Raw genomic sequence first — 18,674 nt, 5'->3', positions numbered from 1 at the left:
GGATAGAAACTGGATGGGAAAGATTCAATCAGTGAGTAGCAGAGCTGTGCATGGGACGTCAAATCATTTAGTGCCTGCGTAACCTTTCTGGGACCAAAGGTTGCAATGACTGCATTATCATCGAGCTGCCAGAAGTTTGAAAGGATCACACTTTCAGACTGGCAATGCTGGGGTTTGATGGAGTTCCCCGTGTGGCTGCCGCACTGGGACATTACTGCTCAGAGGCTGCAGCAGTAAAACGTGCCCCCAGGATGTACACCGTGCTCCACACGAGATCCTGACCCTTTACAAATAAGGTAAGAACATAACCGGTGACAAGTATTGATGAGCAGTGGGCCAGCTGACCAAGACCCACACCCGCAGACAGGGAGTGACCCGCCCACCGCCATTTCCGGCCCCTTGCTGAGAGAGTGCGCGCGGCGCTCCCCAGCTCCGATGGCGGCGGAGGCAGGGAGCCGGCCCCAGCCCTCCATGGTCGATCGTTACTTCAGCCGCTGGTACAAGACAGGTAGGCGGTGCTTCTGGACCGGAGCAGCCGTGCGGTACGGTTTCCGGGTTAGAGACCTCGGGGGAGGGTCTGTGACCCAACAGCGGCCGCCTCAAACTCCGAGGAGGCCTAGTGACCCAAGCCGGGAATCGAACCTGGGACCCTGGTGCTGGGAGGCAACAGTGGTAACCAGAGTTCATAACAGAGTTATGGCACCGCCAGGGTCTGTGATGGTTATCTAACGAGCTGAGCGAAGAGATTAGGTTGAGTTTCAATGTCCCCCGTCAGCTCACGGGAAGGTTTTAGCTTCGCTTCCTGAATTGTAGAACCGTAGCCTGAAGAGGATGGATGGAGAAGGAAAGGAAAACGTTGAAGAGCAACATTTTAGGTGGGATGCGATTGTCCCGAGGTCTAACCAACAAGTTCAATACATTTTTTTTTAAAAGCCCTGCCCCTAAAGGACTTTCTCGTTCTTAAGTGGAAGGAAACTTTTTTGTTGCAATGGTTCCATTGGCTTTAATAGGGTCCTTCATCTGGACATGTCTTGACAAAGTTGAGATTTCCAGACAATGGAGATTGGATTTGTTTATTGTCACGTGTACCGAGGTACGGTGAAAAGTATTTTTCTGCGAGCAGCTCAACAGATCATTAAGTACATGGGAAGAAAAGGGAATAAAAGAAAATACATAATAGGGCAATACAAGGTATAAAATGTAACTACATAAACACCAGTATCAGATGAAGCATACGGGGTGTAGTGTTAATGAGGTCAGTCCACAAGAGGGTCATTTAGGAGTCTGGTAACAGCGGGGAAGAAGCTGTTTTTGAGTCTGTGCGTGTTCTCAGACTTCTGTATCTCCTGCCCGATGGAAGAGTGAGTAAGCCGGGTGGGAGGGGTAATTGATTATGCTGCCCACTTTCCCCAGGCATCAACAGCTGTAGATGGAGTCAATGGATGGGCGGCAGGTTCGTGTGAGGGACTGGGCGGTATTCACGACTCTCTGAAGGCTCTTGCGGTCCTGGGCTGAGCAGTTGCCATACCAGGCTGTGATGCAGCCAGATAGGATGCTTTCTATGGTGCATCTGTAAAAGTTGGTAAGAGTTAATGTGGACATGCTGAATTTCCTTAGTTTCCTGAGGAAGTATAGGCGCTGTTATGCTTTCTTGGTAGCGTCGCCGTGGGTGGACCAGGCCAGATTTTTGGAGATGTGCACCCCTAGGAATTTGAAACTGCTAACCATCTCTCCCTCGGCCCCGTTGATGCTGACAGGGGTGTGTACAGTACTTTGCTTCCTGAAGTCAATGACCAGCTCTTTAGTTTTGCTGGCATTGAGGGAGAGATTGTTGTCGCCGTACCACTCCACCACGTTCTCTATCTCCCTCCTGTATTCTGACTTGTCGTTATTCGAGATCCGGCCCACTATGGTCGTATCGTCAGCAAACCTGTAGATGGAGTTGGAACCAAATTTGCCACGCAGTCGTTTGTGTACAGGGAGTAGAGTAGGGGGCTAAGTACACAGCCTTGCTGGGCCCCGGTATTGAGGACTATTGTGGAGGAGGTGTTGTTCATTCTTACTGATTGTGGTCTGTTGGTCAAAAAATCGAGGATCCAGTTGCAGAGTGGGGGGGCAAGTCCTAGATTTTGGAGCTTTGATATGAGCTTGGCTGGGATTATGGTGTTGGAGGCAGAGCTGTAGTCAATAAATAGGAGTCTGATGTATGAGTCCTTGTTGTCGAGATGCTCTGGGGATGAGTGTCGGGCCAGGGAAATGGTGTCTGCTGTGGACCCGTTGCGATGTTATGCGAATTGCAGTGGATCAAGGTATTCTGGGAGTATGGAGGTGATGCGCTTCATGATCAACCTCTTAAAGCACTTCATTACGACTGAAGTCAGAGCCACCGGACAGTAGTCATTGAGGCACGTTGCCTGGTTCTTCTTTGGCACCGGTTTGATGGTGGGGACCTCAGAGTGGAGTAGGGACAGGTTAAAGATGTCCGCAAACACCTCTGCCAGCTGGTCCACGCAGGCTCTGAGTGCGCGACCAGGGATCCCGTCTGGGCCTGTCGCCTTCCGAGGGTTCACTTTCAGGAAGGCCGATCTGACTTTGGAAGCTGTGATGGTGGTTATGTGTGAGTTATGGGCTGCTGGGGCACTCGACAGCGGATTGTTGGTTACCTGCTCAAACCGAGCATAGAATACATTGAGTTCATCGGGGAGGGGGGGTGCGCTGCTGCCAGAGATACTGCTCGGTTTCGCTTTGTAGCGCGTTATGTTGTTTAGTCCTTGCCACAACTGCCAAGAGTCTGTCTGTGACTCTAGCTTGGTTTGATATTTTCTCTTGGCATCTCGGATGGCTTTGCGGAGGTCGTGCCTGGATTTCTTGTATAGGTCAGGGTCGTCTGACTTGAACGCCTCAGATCTGTCCTTCAGTAGGGAGTCAATCTCATGATTGAGCCATGGTTTCCAGTTGGGGAACGTACGCACTGCTTTCTTTGGCACGCAGTCATCCACATATTTGCTGATGAAGTCTGTGACGGTGATGGCATACTCCTTTAAGTTGGTCGCCAACTTCTTAAAATATGGACCAGTCCACTGTCTCTAAGCAGTCACATAAGAGCTCTTCTGTTTCCTTGGACTAGCACGACCTCCTTAGCTGGATTCTCCCAGTTGGCTCATGAACAGCTGTTCCTTGTTTTTATTATTGTAAAGAATAACTTTTTCTATGTTTCTACCTCCTTATTGGTTTGGTATCCTTGTGACATTGCTGAAATGGTTAGCAGAAAATAATGGAAAATTTACAATAACAGGTAGATATTGCAGCCCACCCCAAATTTGGGTGGAAAGAATTCTAACTTTAAAAATTGAAACTGAAAGTGTAACTAAATGTGATGCAATGAAACACTTCAAAAACCAATAAAGTCTTTTGGATGCCCCGTGAACATGAAAAACACAAAATAAATGAAATTTATCTCTTGTTAACAAAATAGCTACGTTTCAAATTCTATGAAATTTGAAGATTAGTCCAGGCCTCTTGCAGAATCAATAGAATCAGGAATCTGCTCAATTCCATTGTTCTTGAAAATGTCAGCTGCACCAAAAGTTCAACTTATACAAAAAACATTTTAAAGTATTTTTATTTGAGCTTTTCGCAACAACACCACAGGAATGGTACAGCTCAGCAAAAATGTCTCAGCACACATGGATACATAGGGGGACAGGAGAACATCAAGAAGGCTGAATCTTTGCAATTATTAGACTCTACTTGGACACATCAGCACGATATGCCTTTACAACGAGGATGCAAAGGGAAAGACAGCACTGCCTCAAGAGAGACATAAATACTTCCTCTCCATGGAAGACCCAACTACAACAAGGAAAACCACAATGTAAGACCACTGGAGGATGGCGCCTAGCTCCCCCATCAAGCCTATTCCCAAGGAAGGGTTCCAACAAGCAGAGGCATAGCATACAGACTCTCACTTTGTCAAATCAAGCAAGGATAAACCAACCACACCCAGGTGCATGCCACCACACATTTCCCCTGTACTCCAATGTCCCAGGAACCCAGTCCTCTCCAGGATACATGATCCGTCTGGGCCTTAGTAGGAGATAAGCCCAGAATCTCAAAATTCTAATTAACAAAAAACCAAAATAGAAATTCAACATGATTAGCTCTAACTGAGGGCTTTTCTCAATCCCAATGAGGGACTATCTAACCCTACCACCTGCCACCACACCAACTAACCACCCATCACCCTGCCGTGAATCCACTCATCTATATAAATGAGATAAGCAGTGTCTAAAATGCACTCTCTCATAAATGCAAGAATTACAATGTACTTATTTAAAAAGCAAAACTCTGCACAAACCACATATCATTTTACCAACTCCATGGTTCTTGCCAGGACAGGATGACAGACAACACTCGCCCTCATGCTCCAAGCATCGCATACCCTAGTCAGGAAAAGACAACAATGTGAAATCAACACAATTACAAGGGAATAAGTCCAGGATTATTGATGAACTGCACAAACCATCACTCAAGTTGCTTGGAAAGGTCAAAGCCATGACCGAATTGGCGAGCAATCCTCAGGATCACTGAAAGGTTCCATCGCCTGAAGTGGTTGGTGCCTCCAACCTACCCCAAACCTCTGACCACATACCTGAAATGCCAACCTTCAAATCGAGAATGTGAAAACATGTTTGCCAATTCTCCAGCTCAGTCGGGTCTCGCCTCCCACTCCTCCCGAGAGACCGAGCTCACGAATAGTCCTTGTCTAGACACTACTCCCCGAGTCAGTCAGGATAGATGACGCATGATGCAGAAGGATTTCCAAGTATGGAAGGTGGGCACCCACAAGGGAAAGTGCTCTATCAAATACCAGGATTCTCTTCTGCGCTTCCACCATTTTCTCAAGGATATTTTGCAGTTCATCAAAGTGAGCACCAAAAACCTACACTACGGAGCCGAGATCATCATCCAAAACATAATTCGCAATAGTAGCTATCATTCTGATGCCGACGGCACTGCCAAGTGTAGGCTCGCTGTTGCTCTATTAATAACGTTGGTGAACCACAAGCCTTCCCTTGTATCGATCAAATGACCACACAACCAATTAGTTAGTTCAAAAGATGTTTATTTACATACATAAGAGTTATCATGCAAACACAATATCTACTACGAGTTAAACTACACTTATCAGCTACGGTAACCTATACTTAACTTCAGGGCAACCGGCACTGTGCAAATGGATCAGGCCTTTATCTGGATTTCACTTGGCTGGCTCGAAGAAAGTGGCTCTGACTCTGCTGGGTTCATCCGTCAGGTAGCGATTGTTGGTCTTGAATTTGGCTGGCTGTTCCTGCTACATTTGGGTTGGCACAGGCTGGATCCAAAAGAGACAGAACACATGGCTGTGTCCTCTTTTATCACTCTGGGATTTTGTGCTCTTTGGGGTGGTCCTTAACCTTGGACCCAATAGTTCGATAGGACTCTGATCACTGTCTTTGATTTCGGCCAATAAAGGGATAGGCGGCTGGGCGGGTCCTTAGCGGTCATTGACCTTGGCAGTTGGGCTTTCTGAGTAAAGGGAGTGGCGCCGATCAGTCTGTGGCAGTACCGGTTGCTTGATTGGAGTTCTGTTGTCCTGGGAAAATGGGGCATTAAAATGCAAACGAGTGGGGGTTTTGATCAGACCTGGTTACCTGTGTTTCCGATGCACATAGGCTTTGTATCTGTCTGAGTCCTGGGATGGCCATAATTACCATGGTCCTTTGCAGGTGGCCATCTTAGATGGCTACACCACTTACTAGCAAAACAGGCATTGCTAGCTGGGCGTCATCCCTGCCCCTCCAACAGCCTCATTCAAATGATGATTCTCTATGATTTAACTCTGCCCATCATCTGGCTAGCATTCACCTATGCCTTTTCATCAAAATTCCACCTATTATTGGGTAAAAAGAGCTCTTTTCTGTGCCTTGAAGCAGGAGCTTCCCTGTGTGTGACCACACATTCCATGGTCACAACCGGAAGTCATTAAAGTTTATTTTTACATAAAATTTCCTTTTAAAATACGCATCAAATTGGTCAAAGTTGTCACTCCTGGGGCGAAGTATCTTTTCCTCACAGTTTTACAAATTTTTAAAGATTGTTTGGGATTTTTGTTTGGTACCCCAACAAATGTTGGGGTCTGGTCCGGTATCCTAACAATTGTTACTTTGCTAATCATCATGCTGAGAAAGAGGTCTAAGAATTATTCTTTTAAAGCTGTTGATGCTCATAAACTGCATTTACCTACTTCAAAGCTATTGAATGCAAGTAACTTTGTTTCGGATGCAAGTAACTTTGTTTCGGAATGATTCTTGTGTTGGTGGAAATGCCGTTTCAATCTGCTAATGATAAAATATTTGGAGTAAATATGCTTGTTGGAGGATGATGTAGACAAGGAATTTTTGAAATATCTTCAGATGTTAGTGAGGGGGGTGAGGGGGGGGGGGGGGGGGCGGCGGCGGAGTAGGGTGAGTTCTGGATTGCACTCGACCAGATTGCCTGAATATATGCAAGCAAATTTGGTGCAAAGTGTATTATTTATTACACGTACACTTTTGTTATTTCTAGCTGGTTCTGTTAGAGAGAAGAATCGTGTACTATGTCTACCTTCTTGCCAACTCCTAAGACCTCCAGTGTTCTTGGGTCGAAGAGATTGCCATGTGTGAATAAAGGGCAGACTTTAATAAGGGGAGGAAAAGTAAGTAATATTTAGAAATACTTGGGATCACAGCACATAAGCAGAAGGAATGAGCAAATTTAGCAAGAGGGAAACATCAGTTAAAGAATGGAGAAAAAAGTAGACAATGAAATATAATAATTTTATAGCATGCATTGGTATAGGGAGAATGTTTTTTCAATGCAGTTTGTATGCCTTGGTTGAATTAATGCATTAATTCTTTAAAAAATTTTTTTTAGAGTATCCAATTCATTTTTCCAATTAAGGGGCAATTTAGCGTGGCCAATCCATCTAACCTGCACATCTTTGGGTTGTGGGGGCGAAACCCACGCAGACACTGGGAGAATGTGCAAACTCCCCACAGACAGTGACCCAGAGCCGGGATTGAACCTGGGACCTCAGCGCCGTGAGGCTGCAGGACTAACCCACTGCGCCACCGTGCTGCCCTTAATACATTAATTCTTTGAAAATAATAGGAACATTCTCAATTTCTTTATCTTTGTTCCAGATGTTAAAGGCAAACCCTGTGAAGATCATTGTATTTTACAACATTCTAATAGGTAAGTGCATATGATACATTGTATAAACATTACTCCTTTATAAAGGATAATGGAACCTTTAACACAGTCAAAGTGTTTTACAGCACAGAAAGCAGCCCTTCGGCCCATGGTATCTTTGTGGGCCATCAAGCACCTATCTCTGAGCTTACCATAATCATTACAGGCTTCAATCGTGCAAACTTGAAATCAGTGTTGTTTAATACTAGCCACCTAAATGCTTGTTGGAGTCTTTTGTTATCACTAATTTTGAGCCAAATAATAACAAGGTGATGTGGTGCCAGATTGCCTGATAGAAAATCAGTGCAATGTAACCTGACCTTTGAATGCCTTCTTCCTAGGCTGTCCCTCAGGATTGAGGGTGACTTATTTCCATAATAGGTTGATAGATTCTGAGATGGTTGATAAATCCAATCCGATATCTGCAGACTCTGCCATGTAGGGGGATGGTGCTTGGAGGGTCAGGTTGATGAGTTATTTAGAGGTTTGTGCGCTCCCTCCATCACCTTGACTTTGCTCGTGTTCCTGATGCAGTCTGTCAATGTGTTTAGTGCCTTTCCGAATTAATCATTTATTGTTGGTCATTAGTCAGAGACTAACATGAATTGTAGGGATGTCTGACTTGTTGAAGATGTCACTAAAGCTTTTCCAGTGTCTTGAGAGTTGTCTACCACGATGAGTTCTGAGCAGAGCAGTTTCATGAGTTGCGTGTCAGATATACAAATGATGTGTCCTGGTCAGTGGAACTGGTTTTGAGTGATTAGCGCCTGGACGCTGGGCATGGTGGCTTGGGAGGGAACATTGCTTTTGGCCCACTTTCTTGATGCCAGATTTGGAGGATCATGCGGAGGCGTCACTGGTAGTACTTCTCTAGTGCTTTGAGCTGTAGACTGTCCAAGTCTCTGAAGAATATAGGAGCTGCGCCCAGTAAGACATTACTTAGTCTCGGGTTGGAGATCAATTACACCTTTCCTCAGTTGATCAAAGTCTGAGCTGGCACAGTGATGGTGATAAATCTTATTGTCTATATCTGCCTCCTTGAGACAGGCTCCCATGAGATCAAAATAGTCCACATTCTCAGGATCTTGCTTGTTTACCTTTATCTACAGGTAGTTGTTGTACTGTGACAGCTGTTTCGAAAAGGACTTTCATTTTAGGGATTTAATCAAATTCTTTGGAGAAGTAGTCGACGATGACTGAGTTTCTGAGTGAATGCACACTAGAGCTTAATGACCCAAGTGATTTTGGTTTTGGATTGAAGGTGACCCCATTTGTTCTGCAAATTATCATAGGAACACAAGTAGGACATTCAGCCTTTTGAGTGTGCTCCAACATTCAATTAAATCCATGGCTGTCTACCCTCTCTACCTCTGCCACTCTGTCCTAATATCCCTTGATGTCAGTATCACCATGCTTGAAGGTAGTTAGCTGGGTTGAGGTGTAGGAACGTGGAAAAGAAGTTGGTGTGATGACACTACCTTCTTTGACACCACTCTTCACTGAGGGGCTGTGGTTCCTTTAGTAAGGATCATGTCCTGCATGTCATTTGGGAGTAGACAGTCAAGGGCGTCACATTTCTGAGGGCAGCAGATTTGAGTATACCCCATATAAACCTTCACGGTTGGCAGAGTCAAAAGCTTCTTAGTAGTGTCATCTTTGGCATGCAATCGATCTGTGTGTTGCGGAGGTATTGGTTAATGTCACCGATTCTAAAAGTTGCTTTCTTTTCTTTGTAAATCAAGTGGCTGTTGATGTCCCTTGACCTGAAATCAGGGGCGGAATTCTCCGATCCCCCGCAGGGTCGGGGAATCGCCCGGGACATTCGTAAATCCCGCCCCTGCTGTGGGTGGAATTCTCTGCCACCTGGGAATCGGCGGGGGCGGGAATCGCGCCTCACCGGTCGGTGGGCCCCCCACGGCAATTCTCCGGCCCGCGATGGGCCGAAGTCCCGCCGCTGTCAGGCCTCTCCCGCCGACGTGGTTTAAACCACCTCTGGTGCCGGCGGGAGCAGGCGGCACGAGCGGGCCCCGGGGTCCTGGGGGGGGAGCGGGGCGATCGGACCCCAGGGGGTACCCCCACGCAGGCCTGGCCCGCGATCGGGGCTCACCATGGCGGAGGCGGAAGAGACCCCTTCCACTGCGCAGGCGCTGGTGGTGACGTCAGCGACCACTGACACTCCGGCACATGCATGGACTCGCTCCGACAGGCGAAGGCCTTTCGGCCATTGGTGCCTGTCGGCGGAAAGGGAGCCACTCCAGCGCGGGCCTAGCCCCTAAAGGTGCGGAGAATTCCGCACCTTTGGGGAGGCCCGCGCCGGAGTGGTTCTTGCCACTCCGGTAAGCCGGGACCCCCACCCCGCCGGGTAGGGGAGAATCCCGGCCCAGATTGTTTCACTTAAACTGCTGATTCCCATAAAGATAAATAACGGGGATTTCCTGTAATTTGAGCTAACAGGTGTACTTGGTTGGCAATATGTAGATTAGGTGAATCCATATCGACAAAATGGAGATTGCTGAAAATGCGTTAATACTGTTTTTCTTTAGTTGTTTGCATGTGTAATATATTTAACTGTATTTATGAAACATGACTTGAAAAGAATTAAGAATCTTAAAACAGGATTCCAAAATCGCACTGCAGTTATTATGATATACCGAGATATAAACCAAACTTCAGGTTTACTTTTTTTAATAGTCTTTGTATAAATTACGGAAATTGATCCTGCATGAAAATGGTCCAGGAAATTAAAACTAATTAATTTCACATTGTCAGTATGAATTTTAGACCTTCTAAATTAAAAATAAGTTGCAGCTTGACTTTACCTTTCCAGGGCCTGAGCATATTGAAACAAACACTGCCCTATTGGAATTGTTTTAAAAAAAAAAAAAAATAATTTTAATTGAAATTTTTACAAAATATAAACAACTCAGCTCTATTAACAAAACAACCGTGGTAACACCCCAGGAACAATTCCCACCCAACTTCAAAAGCAACTACAAACAAAAGAAAAAAAAACAAAAGAACACCCAACAACAAAAGGGAAAGAGATAACACCCGCCACATCCCACAGACCCATGTACACAGTTCTCCCTCCCCCCGATCCACCTCCTGCATTACCCGGTATATGTCCGAAATCCTCCCTCCTCCAACCCACACCCCTGAGAGCAACCGATCCCGCACCCCTCGTGGGGGCAGCAAGGGTAACCCCCCCACCTGCTGCCTGGCAAACGCCCTCACCTGCATGTACCTGAACATGTTCCCCGGGGGGAGCCCAAACTTCCCCTCTAACTCCCCCTCTAACTCCCCCAAGCTCGCGAACATCCCCTCCACAAACAGGTCCCTCAACCTCCTAACCCCTGCCCTGTGCCAGCCCAGGAATCCGCCATCAATGCTCCCTGGGACGAACCGATGGTTTCCCCCGTATCGGGGCCTCCATCGAGGCCCCCACTTCTCCCCTGTGCCGCCTCCATTGCCCCCAAATTTTGAGGGTAGCCGCCACCACCGGGCTCGTGGTATACCTCGTTGGAGGGAGCGGCAACGGCGCCGTTACCAGCACCTCCAGGCTCGTGCCCACACATGACACCGCCTCCATCCTCTTCCATGCTGCCCCTTCCTCGTCCATTACCCACTTACGCACCATGGCTGCGTTGGCAGCCCAATAGTACCCACAGAGGTTGGGCAACGCCAGCCCCCCCCCCTATCCCTGCTTCGTTCCAGGAACACTCTTCTCACCTTCGGAGTCCCATGCGCCCACACAAATCCCGTGATACTCCTGTTGACCCCTCTAAAAAAGACCTTCGGGATAAGGATGGGGAGGCACTGGAACAGAAACCTTGGGAACACCGCCATCTTAACGGACTGCACCCTCCCCGCCAGTGACAGCGGTAACATGTCCCACCTCTTAAACTCCTCCTCCATTTGCTCCACCAACCTTGTGAGGTTGAGCTTGTGCAGGGCCCCCCCCAGCTCCCAGCCACCTGGACCCCTAGGTACCTGAAGCTCTTCCCTGCCTGCTTCAGTGGGAGCCTACCAATCCCCTCCTCTTGATCCCCCGGATGCACCACAAACACCTCACTCTTGCCCAAGTTCAACTTATACCCCGAGAAACCCCCAAATTCACTAAGAACCCTCATCACCTCCGGCATCCCCCCCACCGGGTCCGCTACATACAGCAACAGGTCGTCCGCATACAGTGACACTCGATGCTCCTCCCCACCCCGCACCAGGCCCCTCCAGTTCCCTGACTCCCTCAATGCCATGGCCAGGGGCTCAATCGCCAACGCGAAGAGCAAGGGGGACAGGGGGCACCCCTGTCTCGTCCCCCGGTACAGCCGAAAGTACTCCGACCTCCTCCTGTTTGTGGCTACACTCGCCATCGGGGCCTTGTAGAGCAGACTCACCCACCGGATAAACCCCTCCCCAAACCCAAATCTCTCCAACACCTCCCACAAATACTCCCACTCAACCCTATCAAAGGCCTTCTCTGCCTCCCCTTCCATGGCCGGCATCATAATGACATTGAGGAGCCTTCGCATGTTCGTATTCAACTGCCTTCCCTTCACAAACCCCATCTGGTCCTCATGAATGACCCCGGGCACGCAATCCTCTTCTAGTGGCCAGGATCTTTGCCAGCAGCTTAGCGTCAGCGTTCAGCAGCGAAATCGGCCTATATGACCCGCACTGCAGAGGGTCCTTGTCCCGCTTCAGGATCAAGGAAATCAGCGCCCGTGACATAGTTGGGGGCAAAGCCCCCCCTTCCCTTGCCTCGTTAAAGGTCCGGACCAACAGGGGGCCCAACAGGTCCAAATACCTTTTATAAAATTCCGCCGGAAACCCGTCCGGCCCCGGCGCCTTCCCCGACTGTATGCTCCCTATCCCTTTGACCACCTCCTCCAGCTCGAACGGCGCCCCCAGTCCCTCCACTTGCTCCTCCTCCACCCTCGGGAATCGCAGCTTGTCCAAGAAACGCTCCCATTCCACCCCCCTCCACCGGGGGCTCCGACCGGTACAGTTCCCCATAGAAGTCTCTGAAGACCCCATTAACATCTAGTCCCCTCCGCACCACCTTCCCAGCCTTATCCGTCACTCCCCCAATCTCCCTGGCCGCGTCCCGCTTTCGGAGCTGGTGTGCCAGCATCCTACTCGCCTTCTCCCCGCATTCATACGCCGCCCCCCGTGCTTTCCGCCACTGAGCTTCCGCCTTTCTGGTAGTCAATAGGTCGAAGGGCGGCACGGTGGCACAGTGGTTAGCATTGCTGCCTACGGCGCTGAGGACCCGGGTTCGAATCCCGGCCCTGGGTCACTGTCTGTGAGGAGTTTGCACATTCTTCCCGTGTCTGCGTGGGTTTCACCCCCACAACCCAAAGATGTGCAGGTTAGGTGGATTGGCCACATTAAATTGCCCCTTAATTGGAAAAAATGAATTGGATATTCTAAATTTAAAAAAAAAAGGTCGAATATGGCCTGAAGGCTACGCCTCTCTCCCAGCAATCCGTCCTCTAGAGCCTCCACATATCTCCTATCCACCCGCACCATCTCCCCTATCAGTCTCTCCCTCTCCCTCTGCTCCCCCCCCTCCCTATGGGTTCGGATGGAGATCAATTCCCCCCTCATCACAGCCTTCAATGCCTCCCAGACCGTCCCCACTCGGACCTCCCCATTGTCATTGGCCTCAAGGTACCTCTCGATACCTCTCGATGGGGGCAGCAGGGTAGCATGGTGGTTAGCATAAATGCTTCACAGCTCCAGGGTCCCAGGTTCGATTCCCGGCTGGGTCACTGTCTGTGTGGAGTCTGCACGTCCTCCCCCTGTGTGCGTGGGTTTCCTCCGGGTGCTCCGGTTTCCTCCCACAGTCCAAAGATGTGCGGGTTAGGTAGATTGGCCATGCTAAATTGCCCGTAGTGTCCTAATAAAAGTAAGGTTAAGGGGGGGTTGTTGGGTTACGGGTATAGGGTGGATACGTGGGTTTGAGTAGGGTGATCATGGCTCGGCACAACATTGAGGGCCGAAGGGCCTGTTCTGTGCTGTACTGTTCTATGTTCTATGTTCTATGATACAACTCCGAACCCTCTCGGCCACCTCCTCATCTGCCAGCAGCCCCACCTCCAAGCGCCAGAGCGGACGTTGGTCCCTCTCTTCCCCCAGCCTGAGGTCCACCCAGTGTGGGGCATGATCTGAAATGGCAATGGCGGAGTATTCCGCATCCTCCACCCTCGAAACCAACCCCCTACTCAGGACAAAAAAAATTAATCCTCGAGTAGGCCTTATGTACGTGGGAGAAAAACATGTATTCCCTTGGCCTCGCAAACCTCCAGGGATCCACCCCCCCCATCTGATCCATAAATCCCCTCAGCACCTTAGCCGCCGCCGGCCTCCTACCCGTCCGGGACTTGGATCGATCCAATGTACCGTGTTGAAGTCTCTCTCTCTCTCTCTCTCTCTCTCTCTTCCCCCCCCCCCCCCCCCCTCTTCCAGGTCCGGAATGCGGCCCAACATACGCCGCATAAACCCCGCATCGTCCCAATTTAGGGCGTAAACATTCACCAACACCACCCGCTCCCCCTGCAGCTTGCCACTCACCATCACATATCTCCCGCCACTGTCAGCCACCACATTTAACGCCTCAAACGACACCTTCTTTCCCACCAGGATCGCCACCCCCCTACTCTTCTCATCCAGCCCTGAGTAAAATACTTGGCCCACCCATCCCTTCCTCAGCCGAACCTGGTCCACCGCTCTCAGGTGTGTCTCCTGGAGCATGGCCACATCCGCCTTCAGCCCCTTCAGGTGCGCAAATACCTGGGCCCGTTTGACCGGCCCATTCAGCCCCCTCACATTCCAGGTTATCAGCCGGATCAGAGGGCTCCCTGCCCCCCTCCCCTGCCGGTTAGCCATACCCCATCCCTTGCCCACCCCGGCCAGCGTCCCCCGCTCTGCCAGTTTCCCACGGCGGCAACTCCCCCTCCCCCCCGCTCCTCCAGCACCCCCTGCGTCCTCCAGCTCCTTCCTGACCGTTTCAGCAGCAACCCGGCACCCCCCCCCCCCCCCCCCCCCCCCCCCAAGGCTAGGCCCCCTCCTAGCCGCGCCCCTCCCTCCATAGCACTCCCGTGAGCCAGCTAACTTCTGCTGACTCCGGCGACTCCCGCCCTACCTCCGACGACTCCCCACGTGGGACTACCCCTCCTCCATCGTGCCCGTCAATGGGTCCCCCCCCTGCTCTTGCGCAGGAAAAGAAAACGTCCAGCAACGACCCGCGCTTTCGCCCTGCCCGGCCCCACCTCCTCCAGGGCTACTCCCATTGTCAGTCCCCCCACCAGCTCCCCGAACTCCCTGTTTACCCCTCTGCCCGAACCCGTCCACCCGACCCCTGCAGAAAAACCCATACAAAAAAGACAAATCGACATCACCCCACCCACCCTAAGGCCAACCCACATCTTACATTAAACCAGGCAAATACAAGTACAGTATTATACAGCATCCCCCATCTTAAACCCTCAGTTTGAGTCCAATTTCTCAGCCTGCACAAAGGCCCATGCCTCCTCTGGGGACTCAAAATAATGGTGCCGATCCTTATAGGTGACCCACAGACGCGCCGGCTGCAACATGCCGAACTTCACACTCCGTCTATGGAGCACCGCCTTCGTCCGGTTAAACCCGGCCCTCCGCCTCGCCACCTCCGCACTCCAGTCCTGGAAGATCCGCACCTCCGTGTTCTCCCACTTGCTGCTCCGCTCCTTGGCCCACCGGAGCACACACTCACGATCCACGAACCGATGAAACCGCACCAACATCGCCCGCGGCGGTTCGTTCGGCTTGGGCCTCCTAGCCAGAATTCTGTGGGCCCCCTCCAACTCCAGGGGCCCCTGGAAGGACCCAGCCCCCATCAGCGAGTTTAACATAGTCACCACATAGGCCGCTAGGTCCGACCCCTCCGTGAGGCCCAGGATCCGCAAATTCTTCGTCCTCGACCGGTTGTCCAACTCCTTGAACCGCTCCTGCCATCTTTTATGGAGCGCCTCGTGCATCTCCACCTTCCCCGCCACGGCCACGACCTCATCCTCCCTTTCGGAGGCCTGCTGCTGCAGCCCCCTGGGCTGTCTGGGTCTCCATCAGCTCCCTGTTGGTTACCTTCAGCGACTCCAGCAGCTCCAACTTAAGCTCCTGGAAGCAGCGCAGCAGAGTCGCCTGCTGCTCCTGAGCCCACTGCCTCAGCTCCTCAAGGCCTCCGCCGGCCGCCATTTTGTCTTCCTTCCCTCGCTTTTTCAGGGGTGCTTTCTCCGGTTTTCTCCTTACCCCACTCCTGGTCCAGACCATAGGACCATTGGGGTTGACTCCTGACCTCTTCCCACGTCGGGATTTGCCGCCACAGCTCCGTTGGGGGCCCTGAAAAGAGCCCCAAAATCCGTTCTCAGCGGGAGCTGCCGAATGTGCGGCTTAGCTCCTCATTGCCGCCACTGGAAGTGACCCTATTGGAATTGTTGTCTTCCAAAAGAGATACTAAACTGAAGTCATAGCATCATGACGAACAATAGGTTTTCCCAGTGTCCTATTCATGCTTTTCCCTCGAACAACACAATCAAGGCAACATCATTAACTAGCCATTCATCTCAGTTATTTTGTTTGAGACCTTGCTGTGCACATATTTTTTTGTTAATTTTAGAATACCCAATTCATTTTTTCCAATTAAGGGGCAATTTAGCGTGGCCAATCCACCTAACCTGCACATCTTTTGGGTTGTGGGAGCAGTGCATTCCACGCACCCACCATTCTCTGTGTAAAGGACCTACCTCTGACATCTCCCCGATACCTTCCTCCAGTCAACTTAAAATTATGTCTCTTCGTGTCAGCCATTTCCACCCTGGGGAAAAGTCTCTGGCTATCGACTCTATCCATGCCTCTCATCCCCTTGTACACCTCTATCAAGTCACCTCTCTGCCTTCTTCACTCCAGTGAGAAAAGCCCTAGCTCCCTCAACCTTTCTTCATAAGACATGCCCTTCAGTCCAGGCAGCATCCTGGTAAATCCCCTCTGCACCCATTCCAAAGCATCCACGTACTTCCTATAATGAGAACTGGATACAATATTCCAAGTGTAGTCTAACCAGGGTTATATAAAGCTGCAGCAAAACCTCGCGGCTCTTAAACTCAATCCCCTGTTAATGGAAGCCAACACACACCATAAGCCTTCTTAACAACCCTATCAACCTGGGTGGAAACCTCAGGGATCTATTTACGTGGTACGTGAACCCCAAGGTCCCTCTGGTCCTCCACACTTCCTGTCTTTAACCCTGTATTCAGCATTCAAATTCCAAAATTAATCACTTCACATTTATCAAGATTGAACTCCATCTGGCACTTCTCAGCCCAGCTCTGCATACTGTCAATGTCCTGTTGTAACCTGCAACGGCGTCGACACTATCTACAACTCCACCAACCTTCGTTTCATTGGCAAACTTAATAATCCACCCTTCCACTTCCTCATCCAAGTCATTTATAAAAACCACAAAGAGCAGGGGTCCTAGAATGGATCCCTGCAGGACACCACTGGTCACCGATCTTCAGGCGGATAATTTCCATCCACTACCACTCGCTGTCTTCTTTCGGCCAGCCAATTCTGTATTCAGATAGCCAAATTTTCCTGTATCACATGCCCCCTAACTTTCTGAGTGAGCCTACCATGGGGAACCTTATGAAGTGCCTTACTGAAATCCATATACACTACATCCACTGCCCGACCTTCATCAATGAATTCTTTGAAGATGTGATGAGACACAATGAGGCTTGTGAGGCATGACCTGCTCCTAACAAAAAACTATGTTTTTCTAAAAAATCATATCTCTCAGAATCCTTTCAGTATTTTGCTCACCACAGACGTGAGACTGACTGTTCTGTAATTTCCAGGGATTTCTTTATTCCCTTGAACAGGGGAACAACATTAGCCTCCTTCCAATCATCCGGTACACCTCCAGTGGAGAGTGAAGATGCAAAGATCCTCGCCAACGGCGCAGCAATCTCCTCCCTCACATTCCGTAGTAACCTTGGGTATATCCCATCTAACCCAGGGGACTTATCTACCCTGATGCTTATCAAAGATTCCAGCACATGCTCCTTCTTAATATCAACCTGTTTGAGTCTATTAACCTGGTTCACGCTGTTCTCATTAGCAACAAGGTCCCCCCCTCTAGTGAATACTGAAGCAAAATATTCATTTAGGGCCTCCCCTATTTCCTCAAACTCTAGGCACAGGTTCCCTCCACTCTCCTTGATCGGCGCTACTCTCACTATGATCACCCTCTTATTTCTCACAAGTGTAGAACACCTTGGGGTTTTCCCTAATCCATCCCACTAGGGCTTTTTCATGCCCCTTCTAGCTCTGCTCAGTTCGTTTTTGAGTTTCTTCCTGGTTACCCTGTAACCCTTTAGAGCCGTGCTAGACCCTTGCTTCCTCAACCTTACGTAAGCTTCCTTCTTCCTCTTGACTAGAAGCTCCACTTCTCTTGTCATCTAAACTTTCTTCACCTTACCATTCCTTCCTTGTCTCAGTGGGGAAAAACTATCCAACACTCGCAGCTAGTGCTCCCTAAGCAACCCCCACATTACTGTTGTGCATTTCCCCAAGAACAACTGTTCCCACTTTCTGCTCCTCAGCTCCTGCCTAATAGCCGTATAATTTCTTCTCCCCCAATTAAATACCGTCCCATATTGTCTGTTCCTATCCTTCTCCATGACTATGGTAAAGGTGAAGGAGTTGTGGTCACTGTCACAAAATGCTCTCCCACCGAGACATCTGACACATGGCTAGGTTCGTTGCCAAGCACCAAATCAATATGCCCCCCCCCCCCCCCCCAAAAAAAGTCGGCCCATCTAATATTGAGTCAGGAATCCTTCCCTTTTTTTAAAAATGTTTTTTTATTGAGTTTTCATATTTTATATCCAACAAATTATTAGAGAAAAAAAAACACGCAAAAATTAACATGTATATTTACAGGTAAGCATCTTCATAATAACAACTGTGGCCGCCCCCTTTAGCCGGCATACATATTTTACATTCCCCAATATGGCTGAGGCACATGTTTATAGGCATTTATTTACAGTTTGGTTTTGGGCCTTAGCTAGCCATCAAACCCCCATAACGAACCCGTAGCCCCCCCCCCCCCCCCCCCCCCCCCCCCCCCCCCCCCCCCGGCTACCTTCCCCCGATTCCCGTCCATTTTACCCTGATTCTTGGCCACCCGACTATTCTTCCTCTTGTACGTTGGCCACAAACAGGTCCCGGAACAATTGCATGAATGGCTCCCACGTTCTGTGGAAGCCGTCGTCCGACCCTCGGATGGAGAATTTGATTTTCTCCATTTGGAGAGATTCCGAGAGGTCGGACAGCCAGTCTGCAGCTCTGGGCGGTGCTGC

General features: G+C 49.8%; 1 protein-coding gene across 2 annotated transcripts in view; it reads left to right on the top strand.

The window, feature by feature from the left end:
- The first annotated feature begins 345 nt into the window (after window positions 1-345).
- abitram (actin binding transcription modulator) overlaps window positions 346-18,674 on the top strand; it is a 33,377-nt gene continuing 15,048 nt past the window's right edge. Inside the window, exons 1-2 of one of the 2 annotated variants that reach the window (XM_038797871.1) lie at window positions 346-508; window positions 7,224-7,275. In XM_038797871.1, coding sequence (XP_038653799.1) covers window positions 436-508; window positions 7,224-7,275 — 125 coding nt within the window. In that variant the 5' untranslated portion in view covers window positions 346-435. Of the gene's footprint in view, window positions 509-586; window positions 876-7,223; window positions 7,276-18,674 lie in introns of those variants that run through there. The other variant, XM_038797872.1, reaches the window with a different exon arrangement.

The sequence above is a fragment of the Scyliorhinus canicula genome, chromosome 5 (assembly GCF_902713615.1).
Source record: "Scyliorhinus canicula chromosome 5, sScyCan1.1, whole genome shotgun sequence".
In the NCBI taxonomy this organism is placed as follows: domain Eukaryota; kingdom Metazoa; phylum Chordata; class Chondrichthyes; order Carcharhiniformes; family Scyliorhinidae; genus Scyliorhinus; species Scyliorhinus canicula.
This window is presented reverse-complemented; position numbering and strand designations above follow the sequence as displayed.